Source organism: Paroedura picta, chromosome 1 (genome assembly GCF_049243985.1).
Source record: "Paroedura picta isolate Pp20150507F chromosome 1, Ppicta_v3.0, whole genome shotgun sequence".
In the NCBI taxonomy this organism is placed as follows: Eukaryota; Metazoa; Chordata; class Lepidosauria; order Squamata; family Gekkonidae; genus Paroedura; species Paroedura picta.
The window spans coordinates 63920891-63941015 of NC_135369.1; the positions used below are offsets into that span (position 1 = coordinate 63920891).

A 20125-nucleotide genomic window follows, 5' to 3' on the forward strand; every position below is an offset into this window, starting at 1 on the left:
CAAGAAGTAAAGGGTGTTAACATGGTGTAGTGTTTAGAGCCGTGTTTCCCAAACAGGGGTCTGGGGACTCCCAGGGGTCCATGGTGGGTGGGGGGGGGGGAGTTGGAAGAGGTCCCTGGCATTTTCCCTGCTGCATTCGCTAGGCTTGGGAACTGGCCATTTCCCTTGTCCCCCTTTCCTCTCAAACATGAGTGGTTTAGTCCATTGATGGTTTTCCTGGCTGGAAGGAGGTGGAGGCTGCATACTTATTCCCAACTTAAACTGTCTACTGTCTCTCTCCTGCCCACAGTCCTCATCAAGCCTGCCTATTAGTATTTATGCTCCTTGGAGAATGTTCCTTTCCTGCAGTGCTATTGGGGGTTTTGTTTTTCTGCCTAAAACTGTGAGCTTTGAGAAGGAAAGGGATCCAGGGTTTGTGTGGAGGGTTGGTTGGGAGGGGGGAGACAGAGGAGGCTGGCTCTTAATAGCCCATAGCTCTTCCCCTGCTCCCTCTCCTGTTGCATGCCCCAATACCAAGGAAGAAATTAGGGAAGTCCCACCTGGAAGCACACAGTGGCCAAATCTCAAAGGCCATCAAGAGCCCTTGTGCCACACAGGGAAGGTCATGTGAATTACAAGTCCCCAGAGTCCTCGCGATTTATACCAAGTAAAAACTGACTATCCTTATTCTGGGTCTCTCTTCCTAGAATTCCTGAGGAATCACTTTACCAGTCTGGGATAATACGACAAAGACAGAGATGCCTGGAAGCCCAGAAGCCTGAGGGACAGGAGTTCCCACTGGTGATCTTGAATCCCTGCATTATCAGCAAGACCACAGCGGCTGTGGCACAGGTAAGCTTTAGGACTTTGCACAGTGCAACCAATAGAAAGGATGCGATTCGTCTTTTGGTGGTGCATTTAGAAGTGTGTCTATCGCATTCCCCATCCTGACAATACTGCAAGATAAGCCCATTCTACCAAATGGATAGAGCCTCTTGTGGCGCAGAGTGGTAAGGCAGCAGACATGCTGTCTGAAGCTCTGCCCATGAGGCTGGGGGTTCGATCCCAGCAGCCAGTTCAAGGTTGACTCAGCCTTCCATCCTTCCGAGGTCGGTAAAATGAGTACCCAGCTTGCTGGGGGGTAAACGGTAATGACTGGGGAAGGCACTGGCAAACCACCCTGTATTGAGTCTGCCATGAAAACGCTAGAGGGCGTCACCCCAAGGGTCAGACATGACTCGGTGCTTGCACAGGGGATACCTTTACCAAATGGATAAACAGGCTGGGAAGGTGACAGGCTGAGAGTCACTGGCTTGATCTCATGGCAAATGTATAATGCTTATTTGCCAAACCTGCCCTCGGCTTTTTTGCCCGAAGACAGTCAGTGAATCATTGTGTAAGCATCAAGACTAATAACAGTGTAAGATTTACAGGAGTCAAAACCAGACAGACTTCTGAAAAATGAAGGCAGGAACAAAACAGCCACACATTCCTGCCATCTGTCGTCACCAGGCAATTGCCAGAAGTAAGGCCAGCCAGCAGATTCAATAACAAATAAAAGTTCTTTGGTAAACAAAACTATGTTTTTCCTCGTTCGCTCTTTGAAGCCAAACTTGATTGGTTTTCATAGCAAACACAGCAGTTCAACAGAACAGTAAGACGCTAACGCATCAGACTGATAAAAGCAGCATGGGCAAGCCTAAAATGTCTTTAGGCGGAACAACATATTAGAAAGATTACCGAGTCTCTTGTCAGGTGAGGTCTTTGCCACAAGAGAAGAGGCCCACTGGAAGTGATGTACAGGAAGAAGGGCCAGTGATGAAGATGTTAAAAGTAGCATAGGCAGACTCATGTGGGAAGAGGCCATCCCAGACTTCAAGACCCTACAGATTGAGTTCAGGAAACAATCAGGCAGCCTGTAAAGTTCAGCTAGTGAGTTGTGTAAGAAGTCTTAACAACACTCCCAGAAGCAGTTAAGGCAGAAGATGGAATCTTTTGGTGCCTTCAGAAAAAGCCCAGCTTAGTGTAGTGGTTAGGAGTGTGGACTTCTAATCTGGGAAGCTGGGTTTGATTCCCCGCTCCTTCCCCGCATGCAGCCAGCTGGGTGACCTTGGGCTCGCCACAGCACTGATAAAGCTGTTCTGACAGAGCAGTAATATCAGGGCTCTCTCAGCCTCATCTACCTCACGGGGTGTCTGTTGTGGGGAGAGGATAGGGAAGGTGACTGTAAGCCACCTTCAGACTCCTGGTAGAGAAAAGTGGCATATAAGAACCAACTCTTCTTCTTCTTTGACAATGTGAGATACTTCCTCCCAACGAAAGTACCCAGAGCAAGGAAGGTCTCAGAGGACTAATAGACTTGTGCAGAAGTGCAGAAATGCGGTATCATACAGTAGTGAGAAGGCTCCTCAATAGTACCTCATTGTGTGTGTGGGGGGGGGGGTTCAAAATGGCAGCTGGGTAGAGCCCTCCCACCCTGTGGCTCTGAGCAAAGAGGCACGAAAAAGGGTTTTACATTTTTCAAAAAATTCTACCCTTATTTGGACAGGTGTACCTGCCCCTTCCCAAAGTGCCAATGATGGGCCTGGAGGGGATGGGGAGGGGCATTCTCCATTTAAACCTTTGCTGCCCAAGGCTTCTCTCACTTCTGGAGGGGACGTGGCAGGGAGGTGTGGACAGCTGACATCATTTCCTAGCAGCTTGAAGCCTGCAGTACCTCCATGGTGAAAACTTTGAAAAAGGCTGGTCTATGCCGTGATGTAGGAACACAGCTCTGAGCACCGAGCCTATTGCCAGCTCTCCACTTCTGAGTTCAGCTGCTACTCAGAAGTGATCTTCTGTAATTGCCTGTTGGGTGGATCAGTTTTCGGTTCTCATGGACCATTTCCACACTGGGAGCTTCACTGTCCTAGTTCCTGTGCAGGAGCACAAATCCAGGGTGGACAAAGTGCACTGAACCAAATGCTACCCATGCAGGAGCTGGAAGAGGCAGGACAACCTACCATGGTGCCTGTAGCCCGGCACAAAACCTCCAGTGTGGAAATGGTCAAGGGGAGGCTCTTGTGCATAGTGAATGGGCTGTTTTATGATTTGTGGGGTAAGTTGAGCTGCCCTCCAAGATATCCATTGTCGAAAGTTGCTGTCATTCAAAGTTGCTGTCATTCCTATTCATACTGGAGCCATGGAGACATTCTGCCAGGAGCACAGAGAAGGCACATCCATGCCACTGGTAGTGATCATTGCCACAAGTGCAGTGCCAGAGCCAGGGCCAAACTGAAGGGGCAAAAAAGACCCTGTTTCAAAACACAGTTTCAGGGCTGTGCTGTTTGAATGTTCTCCCATGTAAGACAGAAAAAACAGCCTTACCCAAAAAATGCACCTAGCTTTCTCTTTGCCATGCCAGTTTTGTATGTGCAGAAAGGTTTTACGTGGGCAACTAGGCAAGCAAGAAATCTACCAGCTACATTTTTTACTTTTTCTTCGATATGAGCATGAGACTTGGATTTCCCTTCAGTATTCATTGCCTCTTTGCTCACGTGGAAGACTCTCCCATATGGCAATACTGCAAGCTGCTGTATATCTCTCCCACCCAGTTTCCTACCATTAAAAAATGTCCTCTTTGGTTCCCGTATTTTCCAGAACATTGTAAGTTTTGAACTAGAAGACCAAGAAAAGTTGGTTCTTCTATGCCACTTTTCTCTACTTGAAGGAGGCTCAAAGCGGCTTACAGTCGCCTTCCCTTTCCTCTCCCCACAACAGACACCCTGTGGGGTGGGTGAGGCTGAGAGAGCCCTGATATTCCTGCTCGGACAGAACAGCTTTATCAGTGCTGTGGTGAGCCCAAGGTCACCCAGCTGGCTGCATGTTGGGGAGCGCAGAATCGAACCTGGCATGCCAGTCCGCACTCCTAACCACTACCCCAAATTGTCTCTCCACTTGTACTCACTAAAAACGTAGGCAGGAGTCGCTTTGTGCTGACTTGCACCTTAAAAGCAGCACTACCAATAACATTTGCAGACTTGCTCCCTGATCAATGCACTTATCCAAAGAGCAAATGTGCAGCCCTTACTTTGGGAATATTATATCACAGATATTCACAGCACCCCTAGTATCCAGGCAGCAAGGGCTTCATCCTTCCAGTAGAGACCCCATCTTGCATGCCCATCAAGCACTTCCATGCCTTCGCTGTGCATCTGTCTGTGCTCAGGATGCAAGCAACAATCACGCAATTCTTCCTCAAGGATCAGAAGAATCAAGCAAGAACTATAATTTCCTCTCTCATCTTTCAGACCTATTTACTCTTTTCTCTAGTTTAACAACAGTGCAGGATTACAGTGATTTATTTTAGTTGCTGCTCTGCATTCATTCAGTTTCAAATTGCCTGGTAAAGGAGAAAGAGCTTAATGAGGCCGACCTCATTTCCCCCCTCCCCAATTGCTAAGGGGGGGGGCAATATGCAGTGTCAATCAGAGCACATTCTCTGAACTAAATTAATAATTAGGTACCATTTATAACAAAAAGGTGTTCTGCCCCTCCCTGAACCCGGAAAAAATACAATTTTAACATAACTGTACTGCGTATTCAGCTATATGTTAGCCAATATTCAGAACTGCAACCCTGCTCTCTCTGTGTCTGTGATTTCAAGCCATGACATCTTCATTTCCAAATTATACTGCCTCAAGATGTAAATGATTTTTTTTTGTATCTCTGAATATGAAAGACGAAATACTGCCTTTCCTGTCTAGCAAGCTTTATCTGGGAAATGAGAACCACAACCCAGACTTATGGGCAAGCGGAAATTCCAATAAACCAGTGTTATTAATGTTACCTCCTTGGCGCCCACAAATAATTCATTCCAGCAAGCTTTCATGGCTTTCAATAAAAAAAATGTTCACAGTAAAGAATTTGCTTATTTCTTTAGATTGTATTTATTTAAATTTTTCTTCACCTAGAATCAGAGAGTTGGAAGGGGCCACACAGTACATCTAGTCCAACCCCCTGCTCTATGCAGGATCAGCCCTAAGCATCCTAAAGCATCCAAGAAAAGTGTGTATCCAACCTTTGCTTGAAGACTGTCAGTGAGGGGGAGCTCACCACCTCCTTAGGCAGCCTATTCCACTGCTGAACTACTCTGACTGTGAAAAACTTTTTCCTGATATCTAGCCTATATCATTGTACTTGTAGTTTAAACCCATTACTGTGCGTCCTTTCCTCTGCAGCCAACAGAAACAGCATCCTGCCCTCCTCCAAGTGACAACCTTTCAAATACTTAAAGAGGGCTACCATGTCCCCTCTCAACCTCCTTTTCTCCAGGCTGAACATTCCCAAGTCCCTCAACCTATCTTCATAGGGCTTGGTCCCTTGGCCCCATATCATCCTCGTCGCTCTCCTCTGTACCCTTTCAATTTTATCGACGTCCTTCTTGAAGTGAGGCCTCCAGAACTGCACACAGTACTCCAGGTGTGGTCTGACCAGTGCCGTATACAATAGGACTATGACATCTTGTGATTTTGATGTGATGCCCCTGTTGATACAGCCCAAAATGGCATTTGCCTTTTTTGCCGCTGCATCACACTGCCTGCTCATGTTTAGCTTACAATCCACAAGTACCCCAAGGTCTCGTTCACACACAGTGTTACCTAGAAGCATATTCCCCATCCATTAGGCATGCTTTTCATTTTTCTGACCCAGATGTAGAACTTTACACTTATCTTTATTAAATTGCATCTTGTTCTCATTTCCCCGTATTTCCATTGCATTCAGATCTCGTTGATCTCTGTCTCTATCTTCTGGAGTATTTGCTAGTCCTCCCAATTTGGTGTCATCTGCAAACTTACTAAGCAGTCCCTCCACCCCCTCATCTAGATCATTAATAAATATGTTAAAAAGCACCGGTCCAAGCACCGAGCCCTGAGGTACCGCGATACTCACTTCCCTCCAGTCTGATGAAACACCATTGACAACAACTCTTTGAGTGTGGTTCTCTAACCAATTCCATATCCAGCTAACTATCTGAAAATCCAGATTGCAGTCCTTCAATTTATCCATCAGAACATCATGAGGAACCTTGTCAAAAGCTTTACTAAAATCCAAGTAAACGGCATCAACCAAATTTCCACGATCCAGCAAAACTGTTACTTGGTCAAAGAAGGAAACCAGGTTGGTCTGACAGGACCTTTTGGAGACAAATCCATGCTCACTTCCCTGGATCACCAAATTGTCCTCCAGATGTTTGCAGATCGCTCCCTTTAATATCTGCTCCATTATCTTCCACACAACAGAGGTCAGACTCACTAGTCTGTAGTTTCCCGGGTCATCCTTCCTCACTTTTTTGAAGATCAGAATAACGTTTGCTCTCTTCCAGTCCTCCGGGACATCTCCAGTCCTTAAAGAGGTCCTGAAGATGATGGACAAGGGCCGTGCAAGTTCTCTGGAAAGTTCTTTGAGTACTCTCGGGTGCATTTCATCCGGACCAGGGGATTTGAACTCATCCAGTGCAGCTAAATGCCTCTCGACAACCTCTCTATCCATGTTAACCTGCCACCCAGACACTGTCCTTTGGCTATGGCCATCTCTAGATGTGCCTAAACACTTTGACCTGTGGGAAAAAACAGATGTAAAATAGGCACTAAGCCTTTCTGCTTTCTCTGCATGTTCCGTTAGAGTTTGTCCATCCGCACCCAACAGTGGGCCTATTGCCTCCTTTACTTTACGTTTGCTCCTCACATAACTGAAAAATCTTTTCTTGTTACAATGGGCTTCCCTGGCCAATCTTAGCTCACTCTCAGCTTTGGCCTTTCTTATGATTGATCTACAGTGCCTAGTAACCTGTAGGTACTCTTCTTTAGAGCTCTGTCCTTCCCTCCATTTCCTGAACATTTTCCTTTTCTTTCTTAGTTTCTCTTGAAGTTCTCTGTTCATCCAAATAGGCTTCTTAGAGCTCCTGCAGTGTTTTCGTCTTTCTGGGATAGTCATTGATTGAGCATGCAATAGCTCTTGTTTGAGTAGCGCCCACCCTTCACATGCTCCCTTCCCTTCCAGCATTCTCATCCATGGTATGACACTCATCAGGTCTCTGAGTTTATTAAAGTTTGCCCTACGAAAATCCAACATCCACGTCTGGCTACAAGCTTCCTTGGCTCCCCATCTCAAAAGGAATTCTATGAGGACATGGTCACTTCCCCCTAGGGTCCCCACCTCCTTTACCTCATCCACCAACTCCTGCCTGTTGGTCAGTATTAAGTCCAGTATGGCTGAACCTCTTGTGGGTTCATCTACCATTTGATAAATGAAATTGTCAGCCAGGCAGGTCAGAAAGTTGCATGACTGAGGACGCTTCGTAGAGTTTGTTTCCCAGCACACATCTGGGAAATTGAAGTTACCCATGATGACAAGGTCCTGCCGCTTGGATATTTTCTCAAGCTGCTCACAAAGTGCAGCATCCACATCCTCTCGTTGGTCAGGCGGTCGGTAGCAGACACCAACCACCACACTGTTTGTTTTCCCCTCGCTTATTTTCACCCAGATGCTTTCCACTGTAGATATGCTCTCCTTCACTAGAATTTCCTGACAGGTAAGCCCTTTCCTCACATACAGTGCCACTCCTCCACCTCTTCGATCTATTCTGTTTTTTCTGAACAGTTCATATCCATCCACCATTACATTCCAGTCATGAGAATCATTCCACCAAGTTTCTGTGATGCCTACTAGATCATACCTTTCCATCAGCATGAGAAGTTCCAGCTCTTCCTTTTTATTGCCCATGCTTCGGGCGTTAGTATAAAGACATCTGAATCCTTTTACTTTTGGTTCCCTATGAGCTGGCCTTGCCGGTTGGGCTGCCTCCGATCGTTTTCCTTCCATACACTCCCTATGTTGATCGTCTCCTTTCCCTAGTGGCTTTAGTTTAAAGCTCTCCTGATGAATCTCCCCAGGTTCCTGCCAAACACATTCTTCCCCAGTTTCGATAAGTGCAGTCCATCAGGTGCTAGTAGGCCTTCCTCAAGAAAGCCTATCCCATGGTCCCAGAAACCAAATCTCTCCTGCCGGCACCAACTACGCAGCCAGTGATTCACCTCCATTATCTTCCTCTCCCGACGCATTCCTCTTCCCTTGACAGGCATGATTGAAGAGAATACCACTTGTGCCCCCATTTGCTTGAGCTTCCTCCCCAGATCTTGATAGTCTTTTTTAATAGGAGTGATGGTATTCAGGGACATGTCATTCGTTCCCACATGGACCATCACAAATGGGTAGCGATCCGTAGCGATTCTTCTATACTAGGTCAGACCACTGGTCTATCAAGGTCAGCTCCGTCTGCTCTGACTGGCAGCAACTTTCCAGCATCTCAGGTCATTTACATTAGCAGCCACCCCAGCCTTTTCACTTGAGATGCTGAGAACCGAATGTGGGACCTTCTGCATGCAAAGCAGATGCTCTACTGCTGAGTTGCACCCCCAGAGTCCATTGTCTCCAGTTCCAAAAAGGCTTATTTCACCATGGCTGTTGTATATTTACACTCACCGGTCTATTTAAAACACCATTATTTTATAGTCCAGGATAAATGTGGTTCCCCAAAATTTTATTCCGGGATGCGTTACCCATGAGACCAATTTAGTCAGTAACAGAGGAAGAAGAGACTTGGCTTCCTCATGCCCATTACTTTCATAGCTGCACACAGTCCACATAATGCTAATGTTTGTTCTAAAGAGAGAGGCTGGGGGAACTCCCTTTGGAGTCTCATCTGTACAGAGCACAGGGCAGCCAGGGCAAGCGATCCATGACCCCCTCCCCGCCCCCTCTGAGGGGAGTGTGCTGCCTCTGCAGTGCTGCTGCAAATCAGCAGCTTGGCATTTTCCGGTCTTGTTTATGTCTCGTTTGCGAAAGGAATTGATTGATTTAGCTCTTCACCAGAGAAATGCATCTGAGGGTAAATAATTGATCGTAATTTTGCCCTGGTTTTGTCTAATGAAGATGTCACCATTTGGCTGGTGCATTGGCTTTCTGTTAGAGCAGAGCATCAGTTGATATTAAACTTTGCAGTAACCTTCTTGGAATGGATTTCTGACTCTGGGATTCATTTAATAAACCCATTAATCATTAGCAGTTCCAGGAAAGCTGACAAGCTTTAGAAAAGAAATCAGAAGCCTCTTAGGCCTGGATACACTTGAGCACATCGTCAACAGCAGCAGTAGCATCGAAATGACTGTGCGCGGAGAAAGTGGCTGTCACTCTCTGGAAATTGAAAGAAGAAGAAGAAAAGAAATAGACAGCCAGGCCGCATACAAGCCCTGCTACCTCCCAAAGTATCTTGTGACTGGGTGAATCACCAGCTTGGCTTTTTGTTAGTGAATTATTTTGATCTTGACATTGTGGGAAACGCATCTGGATGCTCTGACATGGTAGCTTCCTCCCAGTAGAGTCTCCTACTTTGATGTGAGCATCTCCTCTAAGGCACAGTGGTTTCAACCTCACCTAGTGTAGCTAAGGCAAACTGTGAGAGCTTGGGGGCAACTTGGCCAAGTAGACATTGCCACGAAGAGCTTAAAGATCTGAAGATCTCTGCAAGTCAGAATCCTGGGGAATGAAGAAGTAAAGGATTGCCCTATCCTGCTTTAATGCCCACGGTCGAGTGGTACCTGCCTACTGGTTTAGCCAAGGAACTTGAACACATGGAACAGAGCAGTGACAGGAACTAAACCTGCTGATCATCTCTGACATGGGGTGAACCAGCTTCTCCTGCCACAGCTTCTGCAGGGATGCAATGAATGTTTCCATGTGCAGCCTGGGCATTTTGCTAGCACAACATTCTATATTTTCACCCACCGCAGGCCAACCTGTGATCCAGCCTTTTGCCTCTAGTGCCATCTTGTAGTTTGCTTGAAGAGTGCATTTCACATCCTGGAAATGTTCCTTACAGATGCCTCTTTAGCGGGATACGGATTCTGCACTCGTTTCTTAATGTGCTTAGCACAGAAAGGGGCGTTCAGGGAGCCTTTCATGCGTGTAGCGGAAGCAGTCAAGTAGCAAAGCAGCAAATAAAATTGCGCCTTGCTGGAAGGCAGGCAGAATTCTTGTGAAAAGTGTTGGGGGCCTCTACGTAGTAAAGAAAAACAGAAATGGGGGGGGGGCATTTCAGCAGTTCATGCTCCAAATGGCGACTCACTTCATATGCTAACGATTTTCCATTGAAATCCCAGCTACATTAACGCTGTTGGAGGCTGGGGACTATTTCTCAAAGCGCTAACATCATTCAAGGTGACACCTGTCACTGCTCCTCACCGTCATAATGAATTCAGGAAATAATGTAAAGTATCATCTTTGGCTGACTTTTGTGAGACTGGTGAGGCGCCCCTTCCCTCCTTTGCCATTTAATCAGATGGAAAACAGATGGCGGCCTCTGATAAAAACACCGAAAATCTTCAGAACATGGATGTCATTTACTCAGGGAAGGGGGAGGGAGCAGCCTCCTCTTCGTTCCTCATGACCTTGTTTTACCTCTGCTCTGCTCACTCCACCCTCATTACGACACATCCAAAATGGAAACCTTATGGCTATATTTATTCAGGAACCAGAAGCTGAAACAGCCTCTTTTTCACATTCAGTGCGGCCATTTCATGCAAGTGCTTTAGGTGCTTGTAATAACAGACAAACAAAAAATCTTTGCCTGCTGCTGCTTTCCCTCCCTCCCTCCCTCCCCCCTCCTCCTTTTTTTTGTTTTGTTTTCTCAGCCTGAATGGATTATGCACATGATGTTATCTAAATGCTCCCCCTCACACAAACATCCCTCTGCACAGAGTCATTCCTTGGGAGATATTGGTAGGGGTCTAGTGATCCAGCCGTAGTGATCTGTGCTGGAATGCACTCCGTGTGGAACTGACTTTCAAAATGGCTTCATTATTTGGCTAGCCGTCTGTCTCCAGGCACAATTTAAAACCCTTTTTTTGAAACCTTTGTTCCTCAATGGCTTGAGGTCAGGGTCCTTGAAGAAACCCCCCCTCCCCTATATTATCCTGCCTGCCATCAGCTTTTTCATGGTCTGCTCTGTTTTATGGATTGTTTTCATGATGCATATGTCTAATGGCTTGTGTTTTATACTGTGGTTTTTAATTGTATGTTGCCTCAAGGAGGATTCTGAAGCAGTAGCATAGAAATACTTCTAAATAAATAAGTTTTTAAAAATTGAGATGCAGATGATACAGTCTGCCTGAATGATAGCTAGCTACATGTATCACTCTTTCTCAACTAGCCCTCTCTGTGGCCTTCCTGGGGCATTTGGTGCTCTATAGTTTGAAACAGGATGTTGAACTAAGTAGACCTGACTCAGAAGAGTTTTTTCTTATGATCTTCAAGCAGAGTAAGAAGAGGGTGAAATGGCCAGATAAAAATCCTCAGAGTGCATATATTCTTTCTCCCTGATTATGAGAGCTCCTACAAATGTTAATGCTTGATCCATTTTCAATTCTCGAATGTGCAATACAGCCACGTATTTTAATCAAGATAAACCTGGTATTTGGGGGGTGGGGTAATATTAAACCTGAAAAATATCAATATTGCCAAATATTCCCCAATCCAAATACTAGTATGATATTTGGATTTGGTAAATTTTGGAATGCCAGCTCTTTTTGGCTCCATGAGTCCGATGGCAGCTTGGAATGGAGACGACACTTAAAGTGATCTCAGTTCTTGAAAATGTCTTGCACTCAGACTTGCTTCCAGTGGGCGGGAGAACTGGTGCAGGCTCTGTGAGAGGCTGGGAAGGACCTCCCCACCAGAAGAGTTTTTGCTGGTAAGCACTTTGAACACACCACCCACAGGAGCTGTCTGCAATCTCTGCAAGGGGTTGGGAACCACATCTCCCTGCCCCTTGCATATCCAGCTGCAAAGGCTTCTACTGACCAGCTATTTAAACCTCCAGCCAGCAGAATCAAATCTGGAGAGCTGGGCTTCATTCCCTGCTCAAGATGCCCTGGCGTCCATTCTGCTGGAATAGTATGGCAGCCAGCTTGGTGCAGTGGTTAAAAACAGTGGCTTCTAATCTGGCTAGCCAGGTTTGATTCCCTGCTCTTCCGCATGCAGACAGCTGGGGGACTTGGGGCTAGTCTCAGTCCTGTTAGAAGCTGTTCTCAGAGAGAAGTCTCTCTCAGAATATTCTCAGCCCCACCTACCTCACAAGGTGTCTGATGTGGGGAGAGGAAGGGAAGGTGATTGCATGCTGCTCTGAGACCCCTTTGAGTAGTGAAAAGTAGGGTATAAAAACCAATTCTATTTCTTCTTCTTTATCTCTTGAAGCTGCATGCAGAACTAAGAGGATCAGCTGGGGCCATGAGAGCTCTCACCACTCCAGCCAGTCAGCATAGCCAAATACCCCTGATTTAAAGCTGGAAAAGAGCTGGCTTTTATTTGGGTCAGCTATACCAGTAGCCGAAACGGATTCTCTAATCTGCATTAAAGTGAGCTGAATGTACGCCCCTAATTTAACTATTTATATCTTACCCCCTCCAACTAGAAAAGTGATTTCTCTGTTGCTTACAAAGTATTTAAAACCATTTAAAATGCTATGAAAAACCAAAGATAAAAAATCATTTTCTAAAATATGAAAAAGTGTAAAAAAAACAAACATCTCAAGCACCTACAGTGATTCAAACAAGCTGTCAGCAGAGTGAAAAGGAACTGAATTGCAATCCAAATTAAAACCTGAAGAAGGCATGCAGCAGAAGTATAAAGCAACCATTTGGAAGGCGGGGGACAGAAGAGAAAAAAAATAAACCTCATCCCAGAGTCTGGGAGAATGGTGTATCTTCACCAGGTATGCTGCACCTAATTTCTTATCTTACCTCTGAAAAAGGCAAACCAGGATCCAGTGGGAAAATCTCAATTAATAGAGGACTTTAAAAATAATCATCAGGACTTTGAATTGGGTCTGGAAGCAGACTCTGTCTGGCAGTTATAAAATGGTGCATTGGATTCTGAGCGTGGGGCATCTGGCTTTATGGATATACATAAGTGATTTAGTCATCATTCCTACCATTATAATTACAGAAAATGGATAGCAGCATCTCAAATATAATTTTAAATTGGAGTGTGGAAAGTTGCATGTGTTTATGTCAGTATGCCTAGATCTTTTTGATTTAGGCTGCATTCCTTCTCTGTGCTCACATATATAGCTATTTGGATTTCCATACAGGGAGCTTCTACTCCTGTTCTCTTAACTGTAGAAACAATAGCATCTAGGTTTGCACCCTAGATTTGGGCAGGACTTTGGATGTCACAGCTGATGCACCACCAGCTGCCTTCCAGTCAGGATCCCAGAGCTCTCACAGATGTCCAGTTGGAGTCATGTTGACCTTTTCACTACCTTCTTTCTAGTAATTGTCTTCCTAGTGTTGTTCTGTCCAGAAGAATGTCAGTCCTTCTCTCTTTTCCACTTAATGCCCTGACATTTGCACATGGTTAAATCAGTGAGGAAATGACAGCAAAAGCGTTGAAGGCAGAGTGATTGGGCAGGAAGGGGAGGCAATCACACAGTGGAAAACTGGGCTTTGGAGCCCACAGCGTAAGCAACAGTAGTTCATACTGCGTGTCTAGAATAGAGGGAGACATCTGATCCGAAGAGAGAAAAGGACCGATCTTTGCAAGGATCATATTTGGAGCATAAGCATAAAACTAAGTGGCAGCGGTTAGACCAAATGGAGGACAGTCAGAAGGACAACATAATGTGAGAAGTAAATTGATGAGGAAGCAACCATTGTTAATTGTCATAGGTGCCAGATAGTCCAAGAAGAATTAGAAGTTATTTTTTAAAACACTAATTCAAATCTCCTGAGACTGTTGGCTCATCACATGAATATTAATGTTGTCCATGATTAAAAACAAGCATTGTGAAACCCACATGACTTGGCCCACAGAGAAGCAATTGGGGGTGGGGAGGCATGTTAGAAAAGGTTTCTTGAGCATAGGCAAAATCATAGAGAGAAGAAGCGATTGTACGGGGAAATCTGTGCATGCTGGAATGCAAAGGAGACAACAGTAGATGACTGGATGAGAAGGGGAAGGAAAGGAATTGAAGAGAATGAGGCTACGGTGTCCTTTCTTTTATTTCAGGAATGGATATACACTTACAACCAGCAAGTCCGTCACAGTCAGCTATGCTTGTCCGTACAAACCCTCTTTCCAGGTTCCCAAGTGGTGCTCTTACCTTGTAAAGAAGGGGATGGAAAGCAGGTAAGGATGTTCTTTCCTTAACAGTCTTAAAAACAGAGATTTCCTCTTTCCAGTGGACTGTAACATCAGTGAAAAGTGATCTTTCTCAGGGATTTCACTGAAACCCTAAATCTGTGAAGGGGGGGAAATGTCCAAAGTTTGTGTACAAGAGATTAAGTGAATTTAATTAAATCCAGATTCGCCCAGAAACCTAATCAACAATCATACCGATTTGCTGAAACTTGAACAAAGTGGAATGAAATCAGGGATACACTTTTAAAGCAACATCAAAATTGTGGGGTTTTTTTAAATCAACGTACGTCCATCACACTATATGAACATTTCCTTTTTCCTTAACCTAAACTGGGGCTGGACTAGAATTGGGTATAGTCATTAGAAAATAAAACATTGGGATTCTAATTGTGCCTATGGATAATCCATCCCCAGGAACAAGGACATCAATGGCACTTCTCTTTCTATCTTTGGTGAGGAGGAGGCACATCAGTGATGGCTAGTTTGCAGCACAGCAGATAGATAGATAGATAGATAGATAGAGAGAGAGAGAGAGAGAGAGAGATGTTATTGCAGTTTGCAGCAGACTTATAACAGAGGAAATTATACAATGCATCCCAGATAAATCATGATGTTTATATAGATATAGATATAGATATATAGATAGATATACATATACATGTACATATTTATAATTATATAACTATATATATAACTACAGTATTTGCTGGCGTATAAGACTACTTTCCCCCCTGAAAAACATGCCTCCAAGTGGGGGGGTCGTCCTATACGCCGGGTGCACTTCAGTTGGGATAGACATAGCTGCCCATAGTGGCCTCTCAATGCCCACCCACCTCATTCTACATTCCATCCAGTATTGCGCAGTATCCAGGGCGGGTGCGGCGGGTCATCAGTGAGGCTGCGGCGAGCATCAGCAGTGGGACAGGGGTGCCAGCCTTTTCGGCATGACCGGCCCGTTCTGCTCTGCGGGAAGCAGCGGCGCTCCGGCCCGCCCCTTGTCTATGCAGATGCGCACTAGTGCCGGTCGCAGGGAGATGCAGGGGCGGGCCGGAGGCACTGCGGTTGCGCTGTGGTTGTACAATGGTGACAGTGACAGGTACTGTAATGTAAGGTAACAAACTCTATATTTTGAGTGGAAATGTTGGGGGGTCGTCTTATACGCCCAGTCATCTTATACGCCGGCAAATACGGTATATATATATATAATATAATTAATTATAATATGTATGTGTGTGTGTGTAAGTAACTTTAAAATTTGGTAATAAAATGTATAGTGTATTTTTAAAACTAGAGCAGAAATAGCGTTGAGCCTGAAACAAGATCCTCGTATTTCATTTTTATGGCGGACCCTACCAGCTCCACAAACGACATACTATTGAACAAAATTTAGCAACAGGCTTAGTGATTTTGGAGGATTCATCAGACAGTAATTTATTGATAATGTCTGTGTTACGTGTTACAGTTTGTCCTAACTTTTGCTTTACAAAGGGATGGATGAACTCAGCTCGGGGCCGCACAGCAGTAATTGATGGGTAGACTTCCCATTCATCTTCTGTCATCTCCTTAACAGTGTGTATATGTAGACACTTCAGATCCAGAAGTTGGAAGTCTGGGAATATATCTTTTTTTAAAATCCAAAACAAAAACAAAACCCTGGATGGACTCTACTGTTTTTTTAAAAGTTTTATTTATAGAGCAACCATAGTCCCTTTAGAATGACACAGTAGTACCTAGACTGCCCAGGCATGAAAATGCAGGAGCAAGTGTCTAGGTGGGACTTCTTAATGCTAGTTTAAGCCACCAATCTACACTGCATGATAGAAACTGGTACATGCTTTCTCCCTCTGCCAGTCAAATGATATTTCTCAGGTATTATGCTGACCATGAGACCCGTTAATAAGATCTCCTTGGAAGTTACTCAGTCACATAAACGCATACTAAGCACTCACAAACTTCCACTAGTTTAATGAGCATATTTATTTATTTTAGATTTCTTCAGCTGCTCTCAGGATCACAACAAACAGGGTTTCCTTTGTCAAATGGCTACCATGAGTTCCAGTTCCTCTTCTGCTAAAAACAAGCTGTTCATACACCGGAATGGGAAACACAGAAAGGAGAATAGATGTGGTGCTAGCTAGACGGTTCCCTTATGCACTGGAACCCACCACTGATTTAGGATGTTTGTGGGGCATGCTGGATCTGATCTTTTTGCATTTTTCCTTTCTCCCCTAAAGCGATGGAGTAAAGTCGGTTCTCACGTTGAGCACATGGCCACGCGCTACTGCCTGGACACTGAAATGGTGGGAGACACCAATGAAAACATGAGAGAAGTGGTAATTAACCCTTGCGAGAGCACAGCCATGAGTCAGCGGTGGGAGATGGTGATGTCGTGACCATGACTGGCAAGACGATGAAGAAATGAGCCAAGGAGGAGCTTTGTGACGAACAGCCAAAGCTGCTGTACATGCTTTGGGGGTGGGATAGGGGCTTGCCTAATAATAGGGCACAAGCCAAAGAATAAGGACACGCAGCTGTGCCTAGGTTAAATAAAGCACATAAGTGCTGGCTCTGAGAGCCATGGCAGTAATTAGGTCCAGTGGGGCTGTACACCGATATGGTTAAGAACAACACAATCTGAACATTTCTTTCAATAACATCCCTCATTGAAGCAAAAAAGGCTTCTCATTTTTGAGAAGGGAAAACTGCTGAAATCAGTAAATGCAGTATTTATTTTTTGTCATTGCAAAGGTGGCGGGACAGCCATGGCTAATAATTGGGAGGCGGAGGGGAGGAGAGTTTATGTAGTTGTTATGGGAGCACAGAAATGAACATGTTGGGAATTAGCTGAAAAGGCCAACTAATCTTGCACTTTTGATTGATGTAACTGAGCACATCTCTGGAAGAGTGCCAGATCTAAGCTATATTGCACATTACAATTTGTTTGTGATGGGTGTACTTGCTGTACGCTAGATACTGTCTATGTCTGGCAGGAGAGTGAGACTATAAGAATGCATGTGTTGCAGTCTGAGAGCTGTGGTCAAAATCTGTACACATGGAGAAGGTCCTTAGCTGCACAAACCTTTCTCGTAGATTTTGGGCCATCATGGGAAAGAACCCATCAGTGTTCTCTCCTTACCCAGCAATAGATGGAGGAGGATGGGGTACACTTTGCACAGAGACCCATGCTTAGTATGAAACTGGGCTTTCATTCTCCTACTCCCCATTGAGAGTTGACATGTTGAGCACTCTGGGAAATGCAGGGGTTTTTGCTTTATACAAAGCACCCAAGAAAACTGAAAGCAGAGAGACTGGCAGTGCTCTAAGCATCCCAGATGCCCTGTGCAGTGAAAAGTTATATTGGTCCCTGCCCAATAGTCCTCTTGACAGCTTCTAAGCTTTGGCAAGTGGCCCATCATTGCCAACTAACTGGCAGTACTGGCGATGGTAGTGTAGAGCTATTGAACTCTCCATCACAGAATTGCATCACTAAGACAAAGCACTTGATATGACTATGGCTGAGTGCCAGCAAAGCTGTCCAGAGACAGAAGCAGCATAATTCAATCCCTGTCAGGGTCTTTGTTTTCTCTATGCCATGGAGGTCTCTGATCAAGCAGGCTTCACAATTTCATAAAGCACTACAAAAATGAATGTCTTGTACCTTCAAGTAACCAGTAATAATACAGAATTCGGGAATTACCTGGTCAGGATTATAGATTTGAATAGTTTGGAATACGTGACCAAAATTTCACGCTAAATAAATAATATTGGACTTCCAAATTACAAATCAGCTCGATGCTGGACATGTGGGGAAGTAGTCCAGTAGTCACTGGTGAATTCCAAACCAGACCTGGTGTGTGCAGTCATCACTGTAAGGAATGATAATTGTATTATCATACTGCTTTAAAGTTTCTGCTCAACGCCATCCAGCCTGCGTGTGTGATGAGAGGCTGAGATTCTCAATTCTCTGTGAGAGGGCTGATAACACTGTTGCTTTTTGTGTCTAAGAGGGTCATGGATGAGCTTGAAGTCTCTGGGTGATCCTCGATAACCGTAGTGTGTCTCACTGTTTTAAAACATTGGAATAGGGGAAATTTTCACATACATCATAAAACAATATTTTGCTACTTGAATGGCACTGCCTTGTGTTTTCTTTAGTCTGTTTTTCATGATGCAGGAGTTTTATATACTAACAATTAGAAGACACAAGTACCTGTGCTAACAATCTCCTCCTTTTTATTGTTTTTCATAACGGACAAGGCTTTGTGTGCATGTAAAGTGCTTTCAAGTTGCAGCCAACATATGGCAGCCTTGTAAGGTTTGGAAGGTAAGAGAGGTTCAGAAATGGTTTGCCAGTCCTGCCTCAGCTTAGCTGTCCTGGACTATCTTGGTGGTTTCCCATTCAAGTACAACCAGGTATGACCCTATTTAACTTCTGGGCCATCAGGGCCGGGATGGACAAGGCTCTAAACCTGGCATTCCATTCCACTCCATTCTTTTATTTGTGCTCAAAGACCAACAATCATAAGCCAAGCAGAGAGGGGAAAAGAAACAGAAAAATATAGTATTCTACAGGCAAACATGGGAAAACACAAAGATACCAAATTATAAGCAAAAGATTCACATTAAAAGGTAATAGCATTAAATGCTCATTGAATGGAATCTCTGAAAATCTACCTGCTAGTTCCCCTAGAGACTAGTATTCTATATTTGGGAACGGCTAAAAACTTAGAGTAAGAAGGTAGAGTCTTTGGAGTTGAAAGAACACACTCTTAGAACTCTATAGCCAGTTCTCCATTTATTGGAAGGAAATTCCATTTGAAACCCAACCTCTATAGCTTATCATCAACTAATTTTAGTCAATGAGCTCTGAACCCAGCAGTGGGTTATATCATTTCTGTTTCTCAGATTTCTATTGGGTACTATTATAAAACTGCAAAATAAGTTTAAAATAACCCATTAAAAACTCAAAGTTGTATTTATTTTCTTAGAACTATAGATGACTGTAAAAATAGAACAACAAATGCAATAGCATGGGGAAATGGGCTAAAATGGCTAGTTTAAATTATTACATTAAAAAGAAATCCCTAGGAACATTGTGCAACAAACCCAGAAATATTTGCAAGCTGGCAGTAACCTAATCTTATTGGCATGCTAGGAAACTGCTAGAAATTGAATGTAATTTTGATTTCTTCAGCTGTTTCCGTGAACAAAGCTACTTAGGAGTTACACATTTGTCAAACAAAAATTAGCAGCTCTTATTACAGTCCATTGACTCAGCAGATCTACTGTATAACATGGATTAAAATCTCTCTAGACGCAGTTTAAACAGAAGTCACTGGATGTAACAAATTATATTCTCCCCTGACATATGGCCACATGCCCACAGATAATCCTTGTTAATCCCGGTATATGGTTGAGGCCGGGGCTGGTAAAATAGATCTACACCCCCCCCCCCGGGATCTGGGATTTGAACATCATCGGGACCTCCTTCTCCACCCGCTAGTAGTGGGGGGGGTCGGGTTTTACTAATTTTCCGCCATGTTGGTAATGTTTTATGTCTGGCAGGAAATAAATCGAATAATAATAATAATAATAATAATAATAATAATAATAATAATAATAATAATAATAATAATAATAATAATAATGAACCTATTGGCTACATAAGTTAAAAGTCGTAGTTTAGAAATGCAACCTTGCTAAGTCTTTCTCAAACACAGAAATATCAGTTGTGGGACGTATTCTTGCTGATCATGATCTGCCTTTAGAAAGAGATACCATTGCAAAACCAGCATCTGGAAGGGTTCCCATAGCCATTTGAAATGCCTGTCAAAATGTGGATCATTCCTACAGTAAAAAGTTAACTTCTGGGCCATAGCAAACTCATAGCCAGACAAAAAAACTTCTCAAT

At 44.2% G+C, this 20125-nt stretch overlaps 1 protein-coding gene across 2 annotated transcripts in view; it reads left to right on the forward strand.

Annotated features, from left to right (window-relative positions):
* GALNT14 (polypeptide N-acetylgalactosaminyltransferase 14) overlaps positions 1 to 18344 on the forward strand; it is a 300759-nt gene extending 282415 nt beyond the window's left edge. For both annotated transcript variants that reach the window (XM_077340970.1, XM_077340978.1), the window contains exons 13-15: positions 687 to 831; positions 14083 to 14202; positions 16449 to 18344. In XM_077340970.1, the coding sequence (XP_077197085.1) occupies positions 687 to 831; positions 14083 to 14202; positions 16449 to 16607 (424 nt within the window). In that variant the 3' untranslated portion in view covers positions 16608 to 18344. The remainder of the gene's footprint in view (positions 1 to 686; positions 832 to 14082; positions 14203 to 16448) is intronic.
* The last annotated feature ends 1781 nt before the right edge of the window (positions 18345 to 20125 follow it).